The sequence below is a fragment of the Oncorhynchus gorbuscha genome, linkage group LG07 (genome assembly GCF_021184085.1).
Source record: "Oncorhynchus gorbuscha isolate QuinsamMale2020 ecotype Even-year linkage group LG07, OgorEven_v1.0, whole genome shotgun sequence".
NCBI lineage: Eukaryota > Metazoa > Chordata > Actinopteri > Salmoniformes > Salmonidae > Oncorhynchus > Oncorhynchus gorbuscha.
This window is the reverse complement of record NC_060179.1, coordinates 21,400,171-21,422,132: the sequence shown is the minus strand read 5'-3', so window position 1 is coordinate 21,422,132 and position 21,962 is coordinate 21,400,171. Positions and strand designations below refer to the sequence as shown.

The 21,962-nt window shown below is 42.6% G+C and overlaps 1 protein-coding gene across 4 annotated transcripts in view; it reads right to left on the bottom strand.

Annotated features, from left to right (window-relative positions):
* LOC124039619 (lethal(3)malignant brain tumor-like protein 4) overlaps positions 1-21,962 on the bottom strand; it is a 154,017-nt gene that overhangs the window by 110,580 nt on the left and 21,475 nt on the right. For 2 of the 4 annotated variants that reach the window (XR_006839606.1, XM_046355778.1), the window contains exons 3-10: positions 20,474-20,559; positions 20,298-20,352; positions 19,929-20,017; positions 13,936-14,040; positions 13,291-13,426; positions 12,638-12,729; positions 3,670-3,821; positions 190-266 (exon numbers count right to left, since the gene is read on the bottom strand). Coding sequence is in view for 3 of the 4 variants with exons in the window: in XM_046355778.1 (XP_046211734.1) it covers positions 190-266; positions 3,670-3,821; positions 12,638-12,729; positions 13,291-13,426; positions 13,936-14,040; positions 19,929-20,017; positions 20,298-20,352; positions 20,474-20,542 (775 nt within the window). In the remaining variant the exon portion in view is untranslated. The remainder of the gene's footprint in view (positions 1-189; positions 267-3,669; positions 3,822-12,637; positions 12,730-13,290; positions 13,427-13,935; positions 14,041-19,928; positions 20,018-20,297; positions 20,353-20,473; positions 20,560-21,962) is intronic. The other 2 variants (XM_046355779.1, XM_046355780.1) reach the window with 2 other exon arrangements.

Genomic DNA, 21,962 nt, shown 5'->3' with positions numbered 1-21,962 from the left:
TCATGATTTTACATGGAAGTTGAAGGGGGATTTAAGATAAAGGTTCATATCTTTGTACAAATATGGGGACTAAAGTGAGGAATAGCAAAACATGGCTGAAGTGGGGAGGAGCCAAGGTAATTTTAGCAGACACTATTCAAACAGCTTCCTCAATGACAGTATACTGTGTGTGCTGGACTAGCTACCCACCCTGAGGTGCAGTGAGAGGTCTTCCGTGGTCCTGGCACCAGCCCACTGGGTGGATGTGAGGGCTGCTGGCGTCACACCTAAAACATACAGACACACACTACACTTTACCATAGCATACTTTACATTATCTTCCTACACACATACACTTCCTCATCTACACACCCACTTCTTCATCTACACGCACACGTACAATTTGATTTCAATCGTCCTGAGGTAAGATATTACAACAACCTCTAAATGCAATTTACATGTACAATACCTGGTTTGTGACCGGGAGAATATTGCAATTTCACTTATTGTACAGGCCGGCAAGATTAACATGTACCTACAAACACAATCAATCAGACAATACAATAGGAATTCCATTCATCTTCTGTGTGCTTTGAAATGACACAGCAGCTGTATAATTTTGCAGAATAGCCAATCATGGGGCTTGCCATGTCCCGACAGCCATGGTATTTGACCAACAATTCCACACATGCTCCCTGGTGAGCCAGTGGAGTGTCTGAGAGAATGCAATTGTGTGCAAGATGTGAGCGAGTTTGAACGTGTGAGCATGCAAGTGTGTTTGAGCCTGTGTGTAAGAGACACTGTGAGTGTGGGTGTACATGTTGAGTGTGTGCATGTAATGAACTGTGGGGAACCATGATTTCTGCATGTCGTTATAGGCAGTTAGGAGGCTAGGAAGCTAGGAGCTTCTCCTACTGGAATGTCTCGGTATGACACAGGGAAAGAGGAAAAATACAGGGAAAAATAAAATACCCTGAAAATATCTCACCCAGGCAACTCTCGAGAACAAACGTTTGTCTTTTCCCAGAGACAACTGTCAGTTCTCCTCTTCAACCATTACATTATATCTAATTACACAGCTTCTATTTTTCTCCCACATCAGATGAATTGGGCCATGTCACATGCTATGTAATCAATCAAACTCCTCTTAGCAATTAGCTGGTAAACTGTCACTGATTCACTGACGACAGAACTTCAGAGAGATCTTACATTGAAGATGATACATGTACACACACAAAGATTCTGTACACACAGGTACACATACGTGCGCACCCAGCCACACACACACACACACACACACACAATAAGGTAACAAAGCTAATTATACACAATGTAATATAAAGTTGAATGACACATGCACTACAGCTACAAAACAACATTAAAGTGTAACCTATCAGTTACTGACAGCAAACATCAGTAAACAAATGTTGATCACATCTCCTCTGGCTCGAACACCTTAACTTCTTCGAGATAGGGGGCGCTCTTTTAATTTTGGGATAAAAAAACGTTCCCGTTTTTAACAAGATATTTTGTCACGAAAAGATGCTCGACAATGCATGTAATTGACAGCTTTGGAAAGAAAAACCTCTGACGTTTCCAAAACTGCAAAGATATTATCTGTGAGTGCCCCAGAACTAATGCTACAGGCGAAAACAAAATGAAATTTCATACAGGAAATGGTCCAGATTTTGAATGCCCTGTGTTCCAATGTCTCCTTATATGGCTGTGAATGCGCCAGGACTGAGCCTGCACTTTCTGTCATTTCCCCAAGGTGTCTGCAGCATTGTGACGTATTTGTAGGCATATCATTGGAAGATTGACCAAAAGAGACTACATTTACCAGGTGTCCGCCCGGTGTCCTCCGTCGAAATTATTGCATAATCTCCAGCTCCATGCGCGTTCCATTTTCTTCAGAGGAGAAAGTCAACTGCCACGAATGATTTATCATCGATAAATATGTGAAAAACACCTTGAGGATTGATTTTAAACAACGTTTGCCATGTTTCTGTCGATATTATGGAGTTAATTTGGAAAAAAGTTTGCATTGTAATGACTTAATTTTCGGGTTTTTTCTTACCCAAACGTGATGAACAAAACGGAGCGATTTGTCCTACACAAATAATCTTTTTGGAAAAACTTGAACATTTGCTATCTAACTGAGTGTCTCCTTATTGAATACATCTGAAGTTCTTCAAAGGTAAATTATGTTATTTGAATGCTTTTCTTGTTTTTGTGAAAATGTTGCATGCTGAATGCTATGCTTTAATGTTATGCTAGCTATCAATACTCTTACACAAATGCTTGTTTAGCTATGGTTCAAAAGCATATTTTGAAAATCTGAGATGACAGTGTTGTTAACCTCTGGTCTGAATTTGACAAATTCCTTCATTTAACATTCAAAGTAGCAACAAGATACCCAAAATGTAATGCTAGACAGACACTTCCTTTTAAACTTTGAGAAGACAGAACCAGTTCCGCTGAAGTTTACTTCAGTTATATCAATAATAGTGTATCATAACATAGTCTGAGAAGTTAAACTGAAATGATGACCAATTTCACACACACACGCACACTTTCTCATATTCTCATCAACTTCTAACTCACAAAAAGCTGAATAAAAACTGTTTTAACCCTTTACACTCATGCACGTGTTGAAAATGGCAGATTTGGGCATTAATAAGCGCCTAAATTGGAACACAGTGACTGAACAGTAACATGCTACAAATGACGTCAAAGCTCTGGGAAATGCTATAAACTAAGAGGACTCGATTAATTATGAAAGCTGAGACGTGGAGGATTTTAGTAAATGCTGCTTTGATGTCATACAAGCAAGCCAAATGTGCCCTTCACATTTCCATATCATAAAACTCACGTCATATACAGCGGCAAAGTTTATGATGGCCACATACCCTGGGTTGTTCTGAACAGAATGAGCCTGTTAGTCTACTGTGAAGAAGATTTACTGTGGAAAATGCACCCTCGACTCCTTTCTATGCGCACCAAAATTACGATCCATTTCTCTGAATTGCCTTGTGAAAGCCTGGCACTGTAAGATCCTATTTTATAATTTTGTTAGTGATGTAGGTAACAGAACAAGCTTTTAAAATGGGCAGTTTTTGGATTGCATAAACAACAACAGTAATTGGGTGATGGCAGGGAAGGAGGGTTGTGTTCAACTCTAGTACTTCTACTGTAGTAGAGGTTATAAACATTTTTAGGTCCTTATAGTTTAATGCTTTTTTTTTGAGTCATAAGAAATTCCTTGAAATAACTTAGGAACTGCTCACACTTTGGAGAGGTGTGTGGCCACTTGAAGATACCAGTTAGTCTTCTCACTCAAACCTTTGTCATTTTTATGTCTTATGTTGCACCTACCCTAACATTTTCCAGGAATGTTCTTATGTTACTGAATGTATCCAGAGTATTTTCAGATTTCGTTATCAACAAATGCGGCAAATTGTACAGAAAATGTCAAATGCACATAAAATCAACAGTGTCATGTTTGGATTCAGTCTTGTGTCAGGAGAACTGTTGTGTCCCCCTAATCTCAAAATTGTTCCCTTTTAAATGCTACCATGTTTATGCATATGCATTTATTATTTCTTCTGTAAGAAACATTTAAATGTAGCCCTATCCTTATAGGCCAATTCCCACAAGTGTAAAGGGTTAACTAAATTGTAGGTGTCTCACCAGTAGTCGTAGGTGTCGTCCCAGTTGTCAAAGTGAACCAGGAAGTGATTGTCCACGATGTCGGCCACCGAGGCCACACACACCAGGCATGGATTCTTTCTGTCCACTGCCTCCAGTTTCATGCCCACCTGAAACTTAGAGGTGCTCGTAGTCTGTTGACACAGAGAGACAAATCACAAAAGGGCTTCATACTTTCTGACTTTAAACTTAGAAGAAATCATGCATTCATGTCAATGGAGGATTTAAGTAAATATTGACATACCATACACAGATTCTACCCTTAACCCTTAAGAAAGAACACATGAATTTCACACGTGATAACATGGTTTAATTTAAAGCAACATTTGATAACTTGAAACTACACGTGACAATATTTGAGCACTTAACATGAAAAAAATGTAAGCACGTGAAAACCCAGGTGTCAAATGTAATTGAGAATATTTCACTTTAACTGCAGGTTTTGTCTAGTTCCCGGTTTTTACAGAAACATTCTTAGAACGCTGTGCCATGCTCCCCTGTAGGTTTTGGTGTAGTTACAGTGAAAATACAGAAAATCTACAATAAGTTACTGTATTTGTACAGCTAAATTAAGGTGTTAATGTTAAAAGGACAGTAAGAGAGTAAAACCTCACTTGGGATTTGAACTCACAACTTCTTGGTTGTTACTGTAGCTTCCTCAAGTTCCTGATGTGCCACCACGTCTATGGGTATAATGGATTGTCTATACAATTCCCTCAGAAAGAATTCACACCCCTTTCATTTTTCCACAATTTGTTGTGTTACAGCTTGAATTTAATATTTATTCAATTTTGATTTTCTGTACAGTTGAAGTCAGAAGTTTAAATACACCTTAGCCAAATACATTTAAACTCAATTTTTCACAATTCCTGACATTTAATCCAAGTAAGAATTCCCTGTTTTAGGTCAGTTAGGATCACCACTTTATTTTAAGAATGTGAAATGTAAAAATAATAGAGAGAATTATTTATTTCAGCTAATTTCTTTCATCACATTCCCAGTGGGTCAGAGGTTAACATACACTCAATTAGTATTTGGTAGCATTGCCTTTAAATGCTGAATGAATCCAAGATGGCGTAGCAGTAAGTCGTCCTGTCGTGTCATGTCCCATGTATATATCGTTTCTTTTTCGTTTTTTACATATTTTTCTTTGCATATCTCTTTAAAAGCATTTTGCTAAACCTAAGCTTCCAAATACTCTCCTGCAATCCGCCTCACCCAATGTAGCTATTTTTCCTAAAGTATTTATATTTACTTCGGAACCGGAACCCCTCAACTGAAGCTAGCCAGCTAACCGGTCATCAGCTAACCTTCAGCTAGGAAAGCTCTCGCCAGTTCGAACAACGCTACTCTAACCAGAGCATAACGGACCTATTTATTTTTCATCCCCGGATTCATCTCTCAAATGTCAATATGCCTTGTATACTGTTGTTCAGGTTAGTTATCATTGTTTTAGTTCACAATGGAGCCCCTAGTTCCACTCTTCATACCCCTGTTACCTCCTTTGTCCCACCTCCCACACATGCAGTGACCTCACCCATTACAACCAGCATGTCCAGAGATACAACCTCTCTCATAATCACCCAGTGCCTGGGCTTACCACCGCTGTACCCGCACCCCACCATACCCCCGTCTGCGCATTATGCCCTGAATATATTCTACCATGCCCAGAAACCTGCTCCTCTTATTCTCTGTCCCAAACGCTCTAGGCGACCAGTTTTGATAGCCTTTAGCCGCACCCTCATACTACTCCTTCTCTGTTCCGCGGGTGATGTGGATGTAAACCGAGGCCCTGCATGTCCCCAGGCACCCTCATTTGTTGACTTCTGTGATTGAAAAAGCCTTGGTTTCATGCATGTCAACATCAGAAGCCTCCTCCTAAGTTTGTTTTACTCACTGCTTTAGCACACTCTGCTAACCCTGATGTCCTTGCCGTGTCTGAATCCTGGCTCAGGAAGGCCACCAAAAATTCAGAGATTTCCAAACCCAACTATAACATCTTCCGTCAAGATAGGCCTGCCAAAGGGGGAGGAGTTGCAGTCTACTGCAGAGATAGCCTGCAAAGTAATGTCATACTTTCCAGGTCCATACCCAAACAGTTCGAACTACTAATTTTGAAAATTACTCTATTCAGAAATAAGTCTCTCACTGTTGCCGCCTGCTACCGACCCCCCTCAGCTCCCACCATTTGTGAATTGATCGCCCCCCATCTAGCTTCAGAGTTTGTTCTGTTAGGTGACCTAAACTGGGATATGCTTAACACCCTGGCAGTCCTACAATCTAAGCTAGATGCCCTCAATCTCACACAAATCATCAAGGAACCCACCAGATACAACCCTAACTCTGTAAACAAGGGCACCCTCATAGACGTCATCCTGACCAACTGGCCCTCCAAATACACCTCCGCTGTCTTCAACCAGGATCTCAGCGATCACTGCCTCATTGCCTGTATCCGCCACGGAGCCGCAGTCAAACGACCACCCCTCATCACTGTCAAACGCTCCCTAAAACACTTCTGTGAGCAGGCCTTTCTAGTCGACCTGGCCCAGGTATCCTGGAAGGACATTGACCTCATCCCGTCAGTTGAGGATGCCTGGTCATTCTTTAAGAGTAACTTCCTCACCATTTTAGATAAGCATGCTCCGTTCAAAAAATGCAGAACTAAGAACAGATACAGCCCTTGGTTCACTCCAGACCTGACTGCCCTCGACCAGCACAAAAACATCCTGTGGCAGACTGCAATAGCATCGAATAGTCCCCGTGATATGCAACTGTTCATGGAAGTCAGGAACCAATACACGCAGTCAGTCAGGAAATCTAAGGCCAGCTTCTTCAGGCAGAAGTTTGCATCCTGCAGCTCCAACTCCAAAACGTTCTGGGACACTGTGAAGTCCATAGAGAACAAGAGCACCTCCTCCCAGCTGCCCACTGCACTGAGGCTAGGTAACACTGTCACAACCGATAAATCCATGATTATCGAAAACTTCAATAAGCATTTCTCAACGGCTGGCCATGCCTTCCGCCTGGCTACTCCAACCTCGGCCAACAGCTCCGCCCTCCCCGCAGCTCCTCGCCCAAGCTTCTCCAGGTTCTCCTTTACCCAAATCCAGATAGCAGATGTTCTGAAAGAGCTGCAAAACCTGGACCCGTACAAATCAGCTGGGCTTGACAATCTGGACCCTCTATTTCTGAAACTATCCGCAGCCATTGTCGCAACCCCTATTTACCAGCCTGATCAACCTCTTTCATATCGTCTGAGATCCCCAAGGATTGGAAAGCTGCCGCAGTCATCCCCCTCTTCAAAGGGGGAGACACCCTGGACCCAAACTGTTACAGACCTATATCCATCCTGCCCTGCCTATCTAAGGTCTTCGAAAGCCAAATCAACAAACAGGTCACTGACCATCTCGAATCCCACCGTACCTTCTCTGCTGTGCAATCTGGTTTCCGAGCCGGTCACGGGTGCACCTCAGCCACACTCAAGGTACTAAACAATATCATAACCGCCATCGATAAAAGACAGTACTGTGCAGCCATCTTCATCGACCTTGCCAAGGCTTTTGACTCTGTCAATCACCATATTCTTATCGGCAGACTCAGTAGCCTCGGTTTTTCGGATGACTGCCTTGCCTGGTTCACCAATTACTTTGCAGACATAGTTCAGTGTGTCAAATCGGAGGGCATGCTGTCCGGTCCTCTGGTAGTCTCTATGGGGGTGCCACAGGGTTCAATTCTCGGGCTGACTCTTTTCTCTGTATATATCAATGATGTTGCTCTTGCTGCGGGCGATTCCCTGATCCACCTCTACGCAGACGACACCATTCGATATACTTTCGGCCCGTCATTGGACACTGCGCTATCTAACCTCCAAACGAGCTTCAATGCCATACAACACTCCTTCCGTGGCCTCCAACTGCTCTTAAACGCTAGTAAAACCAAATGCATGATTTTCGATCGCTGCCTGCACCGATCGCTGCCTGCACCCGCATGCCCGACTAGCATCACCACCCTGGATGGTTCCGACCTTGAATATGTGGACATCTATAAGTACCTAGGTGTCTGGCTAGACTGCAAACTCTCCTTCCAGACTCATATCAAACATCTCCAATCGAAAATCAAATCAAGAGTCGGCTTTCTATTCCGCAACAAAGCCTCCTTCACTCACGCCGCCAAGCTTACCCTAGTAAAACTGACTATCCTACCGATCCTCGACTTCGGCGATGTCATCTACAAAATGGCTTCCAACACTCTACTCAGCAAAATGGATGCAGTCGATCACAGTGCCATCCGTTTTGTCACTAAAGCACCTTATACCACCCACCACCTACCACCCTCTGTGTTGTCTGCTCACACTGCTATGCTTTATCTTGGCCAGGTCGCAGTTGCAAATGAGAACTTGTTCTCAACTAGCCAACCTGGTTAAATAAAGGTGAAATAAAAAATATAAAAATAAAAAAATTGTTTAACTTGGGTCAAACGTTTTGGATAGCCTTCCACAAGCTCCCCACAATAAGTTGGGTGAATTTTGGCCCATTCCTCCTGACAGAGCTGGTGTAACTGAGTCAGGTTTAAAGGCCTCCTTGCTCGCACACGCTTTTTCAGTTCTGCCTGCACATTTTCTATAGGATTGAGGTTGGGGCATTGTGATGGCCACTCCAATACCTTGACTTTGTTGTACTTAAGCCATTTTGCCACAACTTTGGAAGTATGCTTGGGGTCATTGTCCATTTGGAAGACATATTTGCGACCAAGCTTTAACTTCCTGACTGATATCTTGAGATGTTGCTTGAATAGATCTACAATTTTCCTTCCTCATGAAGCCATCTATTTTGTGAAGTGCACCAGTCCCTCCTGCAGCACAGAACCCCCACAACATGATGCTGCCACCACCGTGCTTCACGGTTGGGATGGTGTTCTTCGACTTGCAAGCATTCCCCTTTACCTTCAAACATAACGATGGTAATTATGGCCAATCAGTTCTATTTTTGTTTCTTCAGACCAGAGGACATTTCTCCCAAAACTACGATCTTTGTCAGTTGCAGACTGTAGTCTGGCTTTTTTTTATGGCGGTTTTGGAGTAGTGGCTTCTTCTTTGCTGAGCGGCCTTTCAGGTTATGTCGATATAGGACTCGTTTTACTGTGGATATAGATACTATTGTTCCTGTTTCACCTCTTGTTTGAGTTGATCAATGTTTCTGCAGTGCCACCATGTTCATAGTTATTGCTTGGAACATGTATTAACACACTATAAGGTTATGATTGGGTTACAGTGTTGTTCTCTGGGGTACAAAAAAGTCTAAGGTACACTTCACAGGCACACATATGAACTCAATTGGTATAGTTCGGTACCTTGTAGGTATAATGTGACATTTTTCTACCCAATATTTCTAATATAAAAAGGTACGATCATCACTGCGCTTTGATAAGTGAGGGCAATGTACTGGTGGGGCTCATTAGCATATTTTGTGGCATGGTCAAATACATACCAATGCCAGTCAAAAGTTTGGACACACCTACTCATTCAAGGGTTTTTCTTTATTTTAACTAGTTTCTACATTGTAGAATAATAGTGAAGACATCAAAATTGTGAAATAACACATATGGAATCATGTAGTAACCAAAAAAGTGTTTATAGTAGCCAGCCTTTGCATTGATGACAGCTTTGCACATTCTCTCAACCAGCTTCAAGAGGAATGCTTTTCCAACAGTCTTGAAGGAGTTCCCACATTAGCTAAGCACTTGTTGGCTGCTTTTCCTTCACTCTGCAGTTCAAATCATCCCAAACCATTTCAATTGGGTTGAGGTCGGATGATTGTGTAGGCCAGGTCATCTGATGCAGCACTCCATCACTCTCCATCTTGATCAAATAGCCCTTACACAACCTGGAGGTGTGTTGGGTCATTGTCCTGTTGAAAAACAAATGATAGTCCCACTAAGCCCAAACCAGATGGGATTGTGTATCGCTGCAGAATGATGTGGTAGCAATGCTGGTTAACTGTGCCTTGAATTCTAAATAAATCACCAACAGTGTCACCAGCAAAGTACCCCCACATCATCACACCTCCTTCTCCATGCTTCACGGTGTGAACCCCACATGCGGAGATCATCCATTCACCTACTCTGCGTCTCAAAGACGTGGTGGTTGGAACCAAAGATCTCAAATTTGGATTCATCAGACCAAAGGACATATTTTCACCGGTCTAATGTCCATTGCTCGTGTTTCTTGGCCAAAGTAAGTCTCTTCTTCTTTTGTGTCCTTTAGTAGTGGTTTCTTTGGAGCAATTCGACCATGAAGGCCTGACACACGCAGTCTCCTCTGAACAGTTGATGTTGAGATGTGTCTGTTACGTGACCGCTGTGAAGCATTTGTTTGGGCTGCATTTTCTGAGGCTGGTAACTCTAATGAACTTATCCTCTGCAGCGAGGTAACCCTGGGTATTCCTTTCCTGTGAAGGTCCTCATGAGAGACAGTTTGTGCGACTGCACTTGAAGAAACTTTCAAAGTTTTTGAACTTTTCCGAATTGACGGTCCTTTTTGTCTTTAATTTTACAATACACTATCGTTTCTCTTTGAGCTGTTCTTGCCATAATATGGACCTGGTCTTTTACCAAATAGGGCTATCTTCAGTATACCACCCCTACCGCATTAAGAAGGAAAGAAATTCCACAAATTAACAAGGCACCCCTGTTCATTGAAATGCATTCCAGCTGACTACCTCATGAAACTGGTTGAGAGAATGCCAAGAGTGTGCAAAGCTGTCATCAAGGCAAAGGCTGACTACTTCAAAAAATCTCAAATATAAAATATATTTAGATTTGTTTAACAGTTTTTTGGTTACTACATGATTCCATGTGTTATTTAATCATTTTGATGTCTTCACTATTATTCTACACTATTATGTAGAAAATAGTAAAGATAAAGAAAAACCCTTGATTGAGTAGGTGTTGTGACAGGCAGGCACTGTATGTATGTGTGTCAACCGGCAGTGTAAGTGTTTGATGGTTATGCCGATGCAAATTGAGCACCTTCTTTGACATGGTCTGTTCTGCAACCTTTGTAAGAGCAGTTGTCTCTTATGAACAGCACTGTAAATAGGTTATTGTGCATTTTCCAGCAATGGAAACTAGTTGAACTGGAAACCATGTCAGTAAGTTGATGTAAAATTCACAATAACTTACTTGCAAAATTCACTGACTTATCTGTTGACAACATGCAACATTAATTGCTGATTGGCAGCATGGTGTCGCAGTGGCAGCCTATCAGAATATTGCAGGCGTGGTTTATTGGAGGTGTGTCTTTCCGCTAGTACTTTCTGGTCTCCCATGAGAGGGAATGTCATCCCAGTTAATGTGTTCTGTTGTATTCTGTTCATAAACACTAAGCTTGTACATTGTCAGTTCTCTAGTCTATGAAAATAACACAAAAGAGCCATACAATGTTCTGGTGACATAGCAAAAAAATTCAGGTTGCTGGCATCCCCTTATGTGAAAAATGATTCACATGTGGAATTGTGTTTCTGGAACAATTCATGTGAAATTTCAAATGTGAAATCATGTGCTTTTTGGAACACTTCACATGAGAATATGTTTTTACATGTGGTCACGTGTAATTTCATGTTATCACATGTGTATACCCATGTCACATTTATTTTAACATGTGCTCACGTTGTCACGTTTTCATTTCATCAAATTGTCACGTTTCATTTCATCTTATCACGTTGCTTTACATAAGATCACATCATCATATGAAATTCATGTGTTTTTTCCTTAAGGGTGAGGATGTTCTCAAAACATTTATTTTACCAGTCGTCAGAATGTCAAGCGATGGTCCCAGATGTCCCAAACAATCATAAGTAAAGTAATGGTATAGGGGTTTTAAAGTAAGTGGTATGCTGTTCAGATAAAATATGACCCCACCTGGGACTTGAACTCAGAATCTATGGATTTGAGGTGCACTGATCTTTCTGCTGCATCTCAGTGTCTAACATTCCCCTACACATTCATTAACTATTATACATCTCTGCACTTAGTGCCAGTTAATCTCACTATTGTCTCTCTCATCATCAATGTACTTATTTCAGTAATATGAGGGTTTTCTGTATAGTTGTCTAATGTTGGTGGGGTATAGTATTCTGTTTCAATGTTACTTCTGAATCTTTATGATATATATAACAGTTTTTCTTGAGTGTATTTTTAAGGAAGCTGAGATTTACTTTGAAATCTAAAGTGTCGGGAATACAGGTGAAATCAGTCATTTTACAAGAGGTTGTGTGTTTAAATCCCACTTTGAATAATAATTACTGTATCAATAAAACATACACAATGTAGTCATGTATGTCAAAGTGTGTCAAATATGTCATTTGAAAACACTGTTAAAAGTAATGTGTGTATCATAATGACACATTTTTCCAAAAACACATTTTCACATGTGAAGTAAAATGTGAAATGTCACACTTGAAGTTAAATGTTACATGTAAAATGTTCCAAAAACACATTTTCACATGATTCCAGATGTGTGATTTCATTTCCATAAGGGAAAGGCTTGAGTGCACAAACGTTGAGTTTTAACACGAGATATGACCATATAATTTATAATTTCCCTTCATCAAATTCCTTTCATTAAAATCAAGCAGTATCTCACATGTCTTCAACCCTCAGGGTAATACTACTTTGTACATGACAATATAGTGGAAATATTGTGGCATGATTTGAAAATCATCTACTACTATGACAAGTCAATATAAGTTTCAGCTTTTGTAACTGTAAAAAAACTTCAGGAAGTAAAGTGGTGCATCTCTGCCGCAGTGTGGAGGGAGCTTTACAACAGCCACTGGGACATATTGTTCTGTTCTGCTGTGTGAATGAAAGTCAGCATTTGGCCCCAGCTGTCTTTACAGGTGAAAGTAGAACTAAGCCTCCATTGACACCCGCACCCCAACCAAGCACTTACACCATTTTGGGATTTAAACAGATTCTTTGGTGCAGCTTCAGCATTGCAAGCCTCTTGGTATTTCTCCCAGTTAAACTCACTTTCATTGTAACCTGAAAATAAATGGTGCAGAGAGAGAGGGTGAGAGAAAGAAGGGGAGAAAGAAAATGGAGGGAGAGAGAGAAGGGTGGAGAAAGAGAACAAAAAAAATAAATGGGGATTAGGGTGGTGACAAATATTGTTGTGTCAGGCGCCCCGTCGCTAGGAAATATCATTATTTATTTGTATTTATTGTATATTCATTTTTATATATTTTTAAAAATACTGATTTCTAATATTTTACTGAGTTTCAGTTCATATAAGGAAATCAGAAAATTGAAATAAATGAATGAATTAAGCCCTAATCTATGGATTTCACATTACTGGGCAGGGCCACAACCATGATCCACTGGGGAACCAGGCCCAGCCAATCAGAATTAGTTTTTCCCCACAAAGGACAAATATAAATATTCCTCAGTTTTATCAGCAGTCCCGGTGGCTGGTCTCAGACGACAAGGACCATGTGAAAATAATATATCAGAGCCAGCACAGTTTGGTTCAGCATGATAGTCACGAGTCACAGTGAAATGGATAAAGACAAAAGGGTAACAGTGTGCTGATCTGCTGTAGCTCACCTTTTGGTGGGTGGAGCTGGTGTCCTGTCGACTCGCACCATCCGGCTGGCCTGATATCCGGAGAGTCTGCGTTTACCCAGAAGTCATAGCATTCTGAGTAGCTGTCGATGTGGAGACGTAATCGGTAACCAATCACCTTTGAAAAACAAAACACAGTATTATGTATGGATGGACATGCAGTCACTATCCCAAACATCAATCCATGGCATGATGTAATTCTGCTTTGTATTCCCATGACCAATAGCGCAGGCTACTTGAAGGGCCTTGCTCTTAACAGCAATCATTTTCCCACTGCAAATTTTATGAGACTATGACGCAAAATAATGTCTGCTAATGGAAATACAACAACAAACAGCTAATGTCAATCTTGTACATTTGTAAAGTGGTCGATGTCATACGTACATGCCAGGTGCTAACGTCTTGTACATTTAAACACAAAAGGGATGACATCAAAAACAGATCGACAACACAAAACTACCAAGGGCTTTGTTAGTGACAGTTAAGGGCGATCATTTCCTCCACCAATACAGTGGCGCCTGGACTGCAATCACAGATCCAATTACAGTGACCTGCCCAGTGTGCTGGGAGAGCCCTTGGTTGAGGCTGGTCTGGAGCTGGGCCAGCTCGCTGACGGCTGCAGCTCACCTCTGCCACGGACAGGATGCAGAACATAGAGGGGTGCAGAGGGTCGATCCCCTCCAGCCTCATCCCCGCCTTGAAACCATTTCTGCTAAGGGGGAATGACTGGGCCTGGGATGGAGGGAGGAAGAAAGGGATGAAGACAAAGTGAGAGAGTGTGGGAGAGGAGAAAAGAGAGTGAATGTGATGGAGACAACAAAGGACAGAGGGAAGGAAAGAGCAGAGAAAGCGAAAAAGGAGACCACAAAAATAAATTACAGGAAAGCAGGAGAATAAACCAAATATTGATGAATAAAATATCCTCTCCAGAAAAGCCATTCATATAAGTCACGGCGGTTGGACCGCCACACTCAAGTGTCTCAACAGCACGGTTGCCATAGAAATGAGTGTTTGTGCCTCCGACGGAACAGATGTCCCGTCAAATCCCTTCATAGAAAATTTCTTCCACCACACCACGTGTTTGTAGCGGAGGAATTAGTTCAGCATGATTCATTGTCAGGGAGAGGGGGGGGGGGCTGATAAACAGTGGAGCATTGCACCAGGCAGCAACTCTCCTGTAAGGAACACACAACAAACGCAGTGCTGGTCCAAAGGCTGGATAAATCCTACAATGGCATAGGAAAAACTGCCCTACAAGTCTTGCATAGCCAGATCACATATCCTTGCATTCCCTCTGTATCCTTGTTCTCTAGGAGAAGCTTGAAGCCTGGCAGGTGAAGCTACTCCCCTTTAGACTATACAGGCTCTGGGGCAGTGGCACACCTTGATACTTTAACTATTTTAGTGCCAATTGTCAAATCCTTGCTTAATCTTCCCTGCGGTCTAATAGGTGTGCTGCGACAGAGAAGTCTGACTGTCCTCAAAGGCAGTTATTAGAAACAATAGACACCCTGGTATCCACCACACACACACACACACTGGGATTTTCTTCTATTTTACAGGCCCCCGTCAGCCCATTAGAAATAAATGCTGTGGAAAAGCAGCAGGAAAGGAGAGGCTGGGTGTGGGATTTTTCTGCAGTTTTAGCACATTCTCCTCCCTCTCTCATCTGAAATCTGCCTGCGTGGCCTACAACTCCAGCTACTGAGATAGGGAAAGCCTTTAATGAAGGACAACGGCTTGCAATTTGATTTGCTCAAAACAAAACAGATACATTGACATTAATCACGTGGAGAAGATTGCATTGCAGTTTAAAGTAAACCATGTACTGTCCTGCAGTTTAAGGTCCCCAACATCCTTCTTTTTAAATCAACAGACTATGTTTTTAACATCATGCAGCTGGCTTATGGCCTTAAAATGCAAATCATAACTTTATTGCCTGTATAGTTCAGTAAATGACATCTCGGACTGAAAACAGAGGGACTACTTGAACTTGCTACGATGTGGACTGGAGTCAGGCTATAGTAGTAGATACAGTGCATTCGGAAAGTATTCAGACCCCTTCCTTTTTCCACATTTTTTTATGTTACAGCCTTATTGTAAAATGGATTAAATAAAATTACAAATCTTCATCAATCGACACACAATGTCACGTAATGACAAAGCAAAAACAGGTTTTTAGAAATGTTTGCACATTTATTACAAAAAAAAACAGAAATACCTTATTTAAATAAGTATTCAGACCCTTTGCTATGAGACTTGAAATTGAGCTCAGGTGCATTCTGTTTCCATTGATCATCCTTGAGATGTGGTCCTGTATAGCTCAGTTGGTAGAGCATGGCGCTTGTAACGCCAGGGTAGTGGGTTCGATCCCCGGGACCACCCATACGTAGGATGTATGCACACATGACTGTAAGTCGCTTTGGATAAAAGCGTCTGCTAAATGGCATATATTATTATTATTATTATTATTATATATTTAGATGATCAACTTGATTGGAGTCCACCTGTGGTGAATTCAATTCAATGGACATGATTTGGAAAGGCACACACCTATCTATATAAGATCCCACAGCTGACCGTGCATGTCAGAGCAAAAACCAAGCCTTGAGGTCGAAGGAATTATCCGTAGAGCTCAAAGACAAGATTGTGTCAGTACCTAAACCGTTCTGCAGCATTGAAGGTCCCCAAGAAAACAGTGGCCTCCATCATTCTTAAATGGAAGAAGTTTGGAACCACCAAGTCTCTTCCAAGAGCTGGCCACCCGGCCAAACTGAGAAATTGGGGGAGAAGAGCCTTGTGGCCAAGAACCTGATGTTCACTAATGGAGCTCCAGGGTTCCTCTGTGGAGTTGGGAGAACCTTCCAGAAGGACAACCATCTCTGCAGTACTCCACCAATCAGGTAGTGGCCAGACGGAAACCACTCCTCTCTCAAATGTCAATATGCCTTGTAATACTGTTGTTCAGGTTAGTTATCATTGTTTTAGTTTACAATGGAGCCCCTAGTTCCACTCTTCATACCTCTGATACCTCCTTTGTCCCACCTCCCACACATGCAGTGACCTCACCCATTATAACCAGCATGATCAGAGATACAACCTCTCTTATCATCACCCAGTGCCTTGGCTTACCTCCACTGTACCCGCACCCCACCATACCCCAATTGTGCGTCGCCCCACGGACCTCCCGGTCGCAGTCGGGTACGACAGAGCCTGGGCGCAAACCCAGAGTCTCTGGTGGCACAGCTGGCGCTGAAGTAAAGCGCCCTTAACCACTGAGCCACCCGGGAGTCCTGAGCAGGCCTTTCTAATCGACCTGACACGGGTATCCTGGAAGGATATTGACCTCATTCCGTCAGTTGAGGACGCCCGGTCATTCTTTAAAAGTAACTTCCTCACCATCTTAGATAAGCATGCTCCGTTCAAAAAATGCAGAACTTAGAACAGATATAGCCCTTGGTTCACTCCAGACCAGACTGCCCTCGACCAGCACAAAAACATCCTGTGGCGGACTGCAATAGCATCGAATAGTCCCCGCGATATGCAACGGTTCAGGGAAGTCAGGAATCAATACACGCAGTCAGTCAGGAAAGCAAAGGCCAGATTTTTCAAGCAGAATTTCAAACTCTAAAAAGTTCTGGGACACTAAAGTCCATGGAGAACAAGAGCACCTCCTCCCAGCTGCTCACTGCACTGAGGCTAGGTAACACGGTCACCACCGATAAATCCATGATAATCGAAAACTTCAACAAGCATTTCTCAACGGCTGGCCATGCCTTCCTCCTGGCTACCCCAACCTCGGCCAACAGCTGCCCCCCCTCCACCCCCGCAGCTACTCGCCCAGGCCTCCCCAGCTTCTCCTTTACCCAAATCCAGATAGCCGATGTTCTGAAAGAGCTGCAAAACCTGGACCCATACAAATCAGCTGGGCTTGACAATCTGGAACCTCTATTTCTGAAACTATCCGCTGCCATTGTCCCAACCCCTATTACCAGCCTGTTCAACCTCTCTTTCGTATAGTCTGAAATCCCCAAGGATTGGAAAGCTGCCGCGGTCATCCCCCTCTTCAAAGGGGGAGACACCCTAGACCCAAACTGTTACAGACCTATATCCCCCCTGCCCTGCCTATCTAAGGTCTTCGAAAGCCAAGTTAACAAACAGATCACTGACCATCTCGAATCCCACAGTACCTTCTCCGCTGTGCAATCCGGTTTCCAAGACGGTCACGGGTGCACCTCAGCCACACTCAAGGTACTAAACGATATCATAACCACCATTGATAAAAGACAGTACTGTGCAGCCGTCTTCGTTGACCTGGCCAAGGATTTGACTCTGTCAATCACCATATTCTTAAATCGGCAGACTCAGTAGCCTCGGTTTTCCTAATAACTGCCTTGCCTGGTTCACCAACTACTTTGTAGACAGAGTTCAGTGTGTCAAATCGGAGGGTATGTTGTCCGGTCCTCTGGCAGTCTCTATAGGGGTACCACAGGGTTCAATTCTCGGGCCGACTCTTTTCTCTGTATATATCAATGATGTTGCTCTTGCTGCGGCCAATTCCCTGATCCCCCTCTACGCAGACGACAACATTCTGTATACTTCTGGCCCTTCCTTGGACACTGTGCCATCTAACCTCCAAACAAGCTTCATTGCCATACAACACTCCTTCCGTGGCCTCCAACTGCTCTTAAACGCTAGTAATACCAAATGCATGCTTTTCAACTGTTCGCTGCCTGCACCCGCACGCCCGACTAGCATCACCACCCTGGATGGTTCCAACCTAGAATATGTGGACATCTATAAGTACCAAGGGTCTGGCTAGACTGTAAACTCTCCTTCCAGACTCATATCAAACATCTCCAATCCAAAATCAAATCTAGAGTTGGCTTTCTATTTCGCAACAAAGCCTCCTTCACTCACGCTGCCAAACTTACCCTAGTAAAACTGACTATCCTACCGATCTTCAACTTCGGCGATTTCATCTACAAAATAGCTTCCAATACTCTACTCAGCAAACTAGATGCAGTTTATCACAGTGCCATCCGTTTTGTTACTAAAGCACCTTATACCACCCACCACTACGACCTGTATGCTCTAGTCGCCAGACCCACAGGCTCCAGGTCATCTACAAGTCCATGCTAGGTAAAGCTCCGCCTTATCTCAGTTCACTGGTCACGATGGCAACACCCACCCGTAGCACGCGCTCCAGCAGGTGTATCTCACTGATCATCCCTAAAGCCAACACCTCTTTTGGCCGCCTTTCCTTCCAGTTCTCTGCTGCCTGTGACTGGAACCAATTGCAAAAATTGCTGAAGTTGGAGACTTTTATTTCCCTCACCAACTTTAAACATCTGCTATCTGAGCAGCTAACCGATCGCTGCAGCCGTACATAGTCCATCTGTAAATAGCCCACTCAATTTACCTACCTCATCCCCATACTGTTTTCATCTATTTACTTTCTGCTCTTTTGCACACCAGTATCTCTACTTGCACATGACCATCTGATCATTTATCACTCTAGTGTTAATCTGCTAAATTCTAATTATTCGCTCCTATGGCCTATTTATTGCCTACCGCCTTTTGCACACAATGTATATAGACTCTTTTTTTCCTACTCTGTTATTGACTTGTTTATTGTTTACTCCATGTGTAACTCTGTTGTTGTTTGTTCACACTGCTATGCTTTATCTTGGCCAGGTCGCAGTTGTAAATGAGAACCTGTTCTCAACTAGCCTACCTGGTTAAATAAAGGTTAAATAAAATATAAAATAAATAAATAAACTCCTCAGTAAAAGGCACATGACATCCCGCTTGGGGTTTGCCAAAAGGCACTTAAACGTCTCTCGGATCATGAGAAACAAGATTCTCTGGTCTGATGAAACCAAGATTGAACTCTTTAGCCTGAATGCCAAGTGTCACGTCTGGAGGAAACCTGACACCATCCCTACGGTGAGGCATGGTGGTGGCAGCATCATGCTGTGGGGATGTTTTTCAGCGGCAGGGACTGGGAGACTAGTCAGGATCGATGGAAAGATGAACAGAGGAAAGTACAGAGAGATCATTGATGAAAACCTGCTTCAGAGCCCCCCGGACCTTCCAACAGGACAACGACCTGAAGCACACAGCCAAGACAATGCGGGAGTGGCTTCGGGGCAAGTCTCTGAATGTCTTTGAGTGACCAAGCCAGAGCCCGGACTGGAACCCGATCAAACATATCTGGAAAGACCTGAAAATAGCATTGCAGTGACACTCCCCATCCAACCTGACAGAGCTTGAGAGGATCTGCAGAGAAGAATGGGAGAAACTCCCCAAATACAAGTGTGCCAAGCTTATAGCTTGATACCCAAGAAGATGATAACAGCCTCAAGTTGCCAAAGGTGCTTCAACAAAGTACTGAGCAAAGGATCTGAATTCTTATGTAAAATGTGATATTTATTTATGTTTACTGGATTTTTGCTTTGTCATTATGAGTTATTGTGTGTAGATTGATGGGGGAAAAAACTATTTTATCAATTTTAGAATAAGGCTGTAACATAACAAAATGTGGAAAAAGTCAAGGGGTCTGAATACTTTCCGAATGCACTATATACACCTACTGGTTAATGAAGGTTATTGCTTACCTCAGTGAAGAGTCTTAGGGGAGCTGCTATGACCTTCTTCTCTCCCAGGTATTGATCCCACGACCATGCCTTCTTCTTACCCCTCACTGCTGCACACCACATTGATCTGAATTACACCTTTCCTTATAACACCATGGTTCAGATTCCCGGAGCCAGATTAAGTCTAGTCCTAGTCTAAAAAGCATTCTCAATGGAGAATTCCTGTGTGTAAATTCATGTATGCATTCTAAATAGCATTTGACAGCAATAAATAATTTGATATGAATTTGACAAAATGGTCTGTGCATTCATATCAATAAGCACTAATACTGTAGCATTAAGTAATGCTCTAATTGTTTTGTTAGTAGTGTTTACATTTCAAGAGTTTACCTTGTGTGCTTGTCACTTTGTTCTTCATTTTTACGGTGTCCTCGTTTGGTCGCTCCTGAAATGACATAGTTGTTAGTTTGCTGACAGAAACTTGGGCAACACTTAACTTTTCAGCCAACAGGTATAATGTTGTCATGATAATGAGCTCAGGTGCGGTCAGGTCCAGGCCTACTCACTCTTAGACAATATTCCTCCGCCACGCCCTTGCTGAAACTCCTTTTCTTCCGATCCTCTGCCTGCATCATTTGAGACAGGATCGATTCTACAACATGATATACAAACGCAGGCCGTTTGAATGCAAAAACAAATCAATTACTATTTAAGTTCCACGGTGTGAGTCGCTTTAAGTTGAGACATCGCAATTTACTCCTATTTGTAAGAACATCTCTTGCATTCTATTTTCACTCTGAACAGACTCAATGAAAGCCACCACCATTCCTTTTATAAAAACATAAAAGTCCTCTGAAGTTTACCCATATGATGCAAAGCAAATGACATTTTACTTGAATTGTTCACTGGGCGCATACGCAGCTTGGCTGTCTTATTGCCTGTTGTAAGAGACAAAGTGAAATGTTTTTTCTCAAGTCTTAGTACAGTAACAACCCCATGATTACTGTATAAAGAGGAAATTAATGCATCTCTCATCTCTTTCTGCAGTATATGATATAAATTGGATTGAGTTCCTGGTAAGAGATAAGGACTGCTTCCCATGAAATTCAAATTAAGTAAGAGTTGGGTCTGTGGCAGAGGGGGCGGCCGCAGCTGGAGGGGCCCAGATTTCCCAGAAGGCAGTGGGAAGCAGCAACTCTTTGCCTTCCAATGCAGATTAATCGATTGTACTGTAGCTGGCCGGAAACTAAATGGATTCACTGCACTCCGACGCTTGTATATTAATTACTTTATACAATAGTACACTCTCAAATAGGGTTTTGAATGGATTTACAGTGAGTGTAGAAACATTAAGGACACCTGCTCTTTCCATGACAGACTGACCAGTTAACTCCAGGTGAAAGCTATGATCCCTTATTGATATCACTTGTTAAATCCACTTCAAAATCAGTGTAGATGAAGGGGAGGAGACAGGTAAAAGAAGGATTATTTTTTTAGTCTTGAGACACTTGAGACATGGTTTGTATATGTGTGCCATTCAGAGGGGGAATGGGCAAGACACAAGATTTAAGTGCCTTTGAACGCGGTATGGTATAAGCTACCAGGCGCACCAGTTTAACTGTGTCAAGAACTGCAACGCTGCTGGGTTTTTCACACTCAACAGTTTCCCATGTGTATCAAGAATGGTCCACCACCTAAAGGACATCTAGCCAACTTGACACAACTGTGGGAAGCATTGGAGTCAGCATCCCTGTGAAACGCTTTCGACACCTTGTAGAGTCCATGTCCCAACGAATTGAGGCTGTTCTGAGAGCAAAAGGGGGTCAACTCAATATTAGGAAAGTGCTGTTAATGTTTTGTGCACTCTGTGTATATGGTTTGCAGTTGCTCTGACAAAATAATTGTTGCTTTCTGGCCTTTTTGCAATGTGCCATGGGTGTCCATTTTCGTCTGGCGCTAAGGAGGCGCAAACGCCAGACACATGTTAGTTTTCAATTTCGTTCAAATTGTTAGGGCATTCTCCAGCCCAAACACCAGGTTCTGCAATTTACCTGT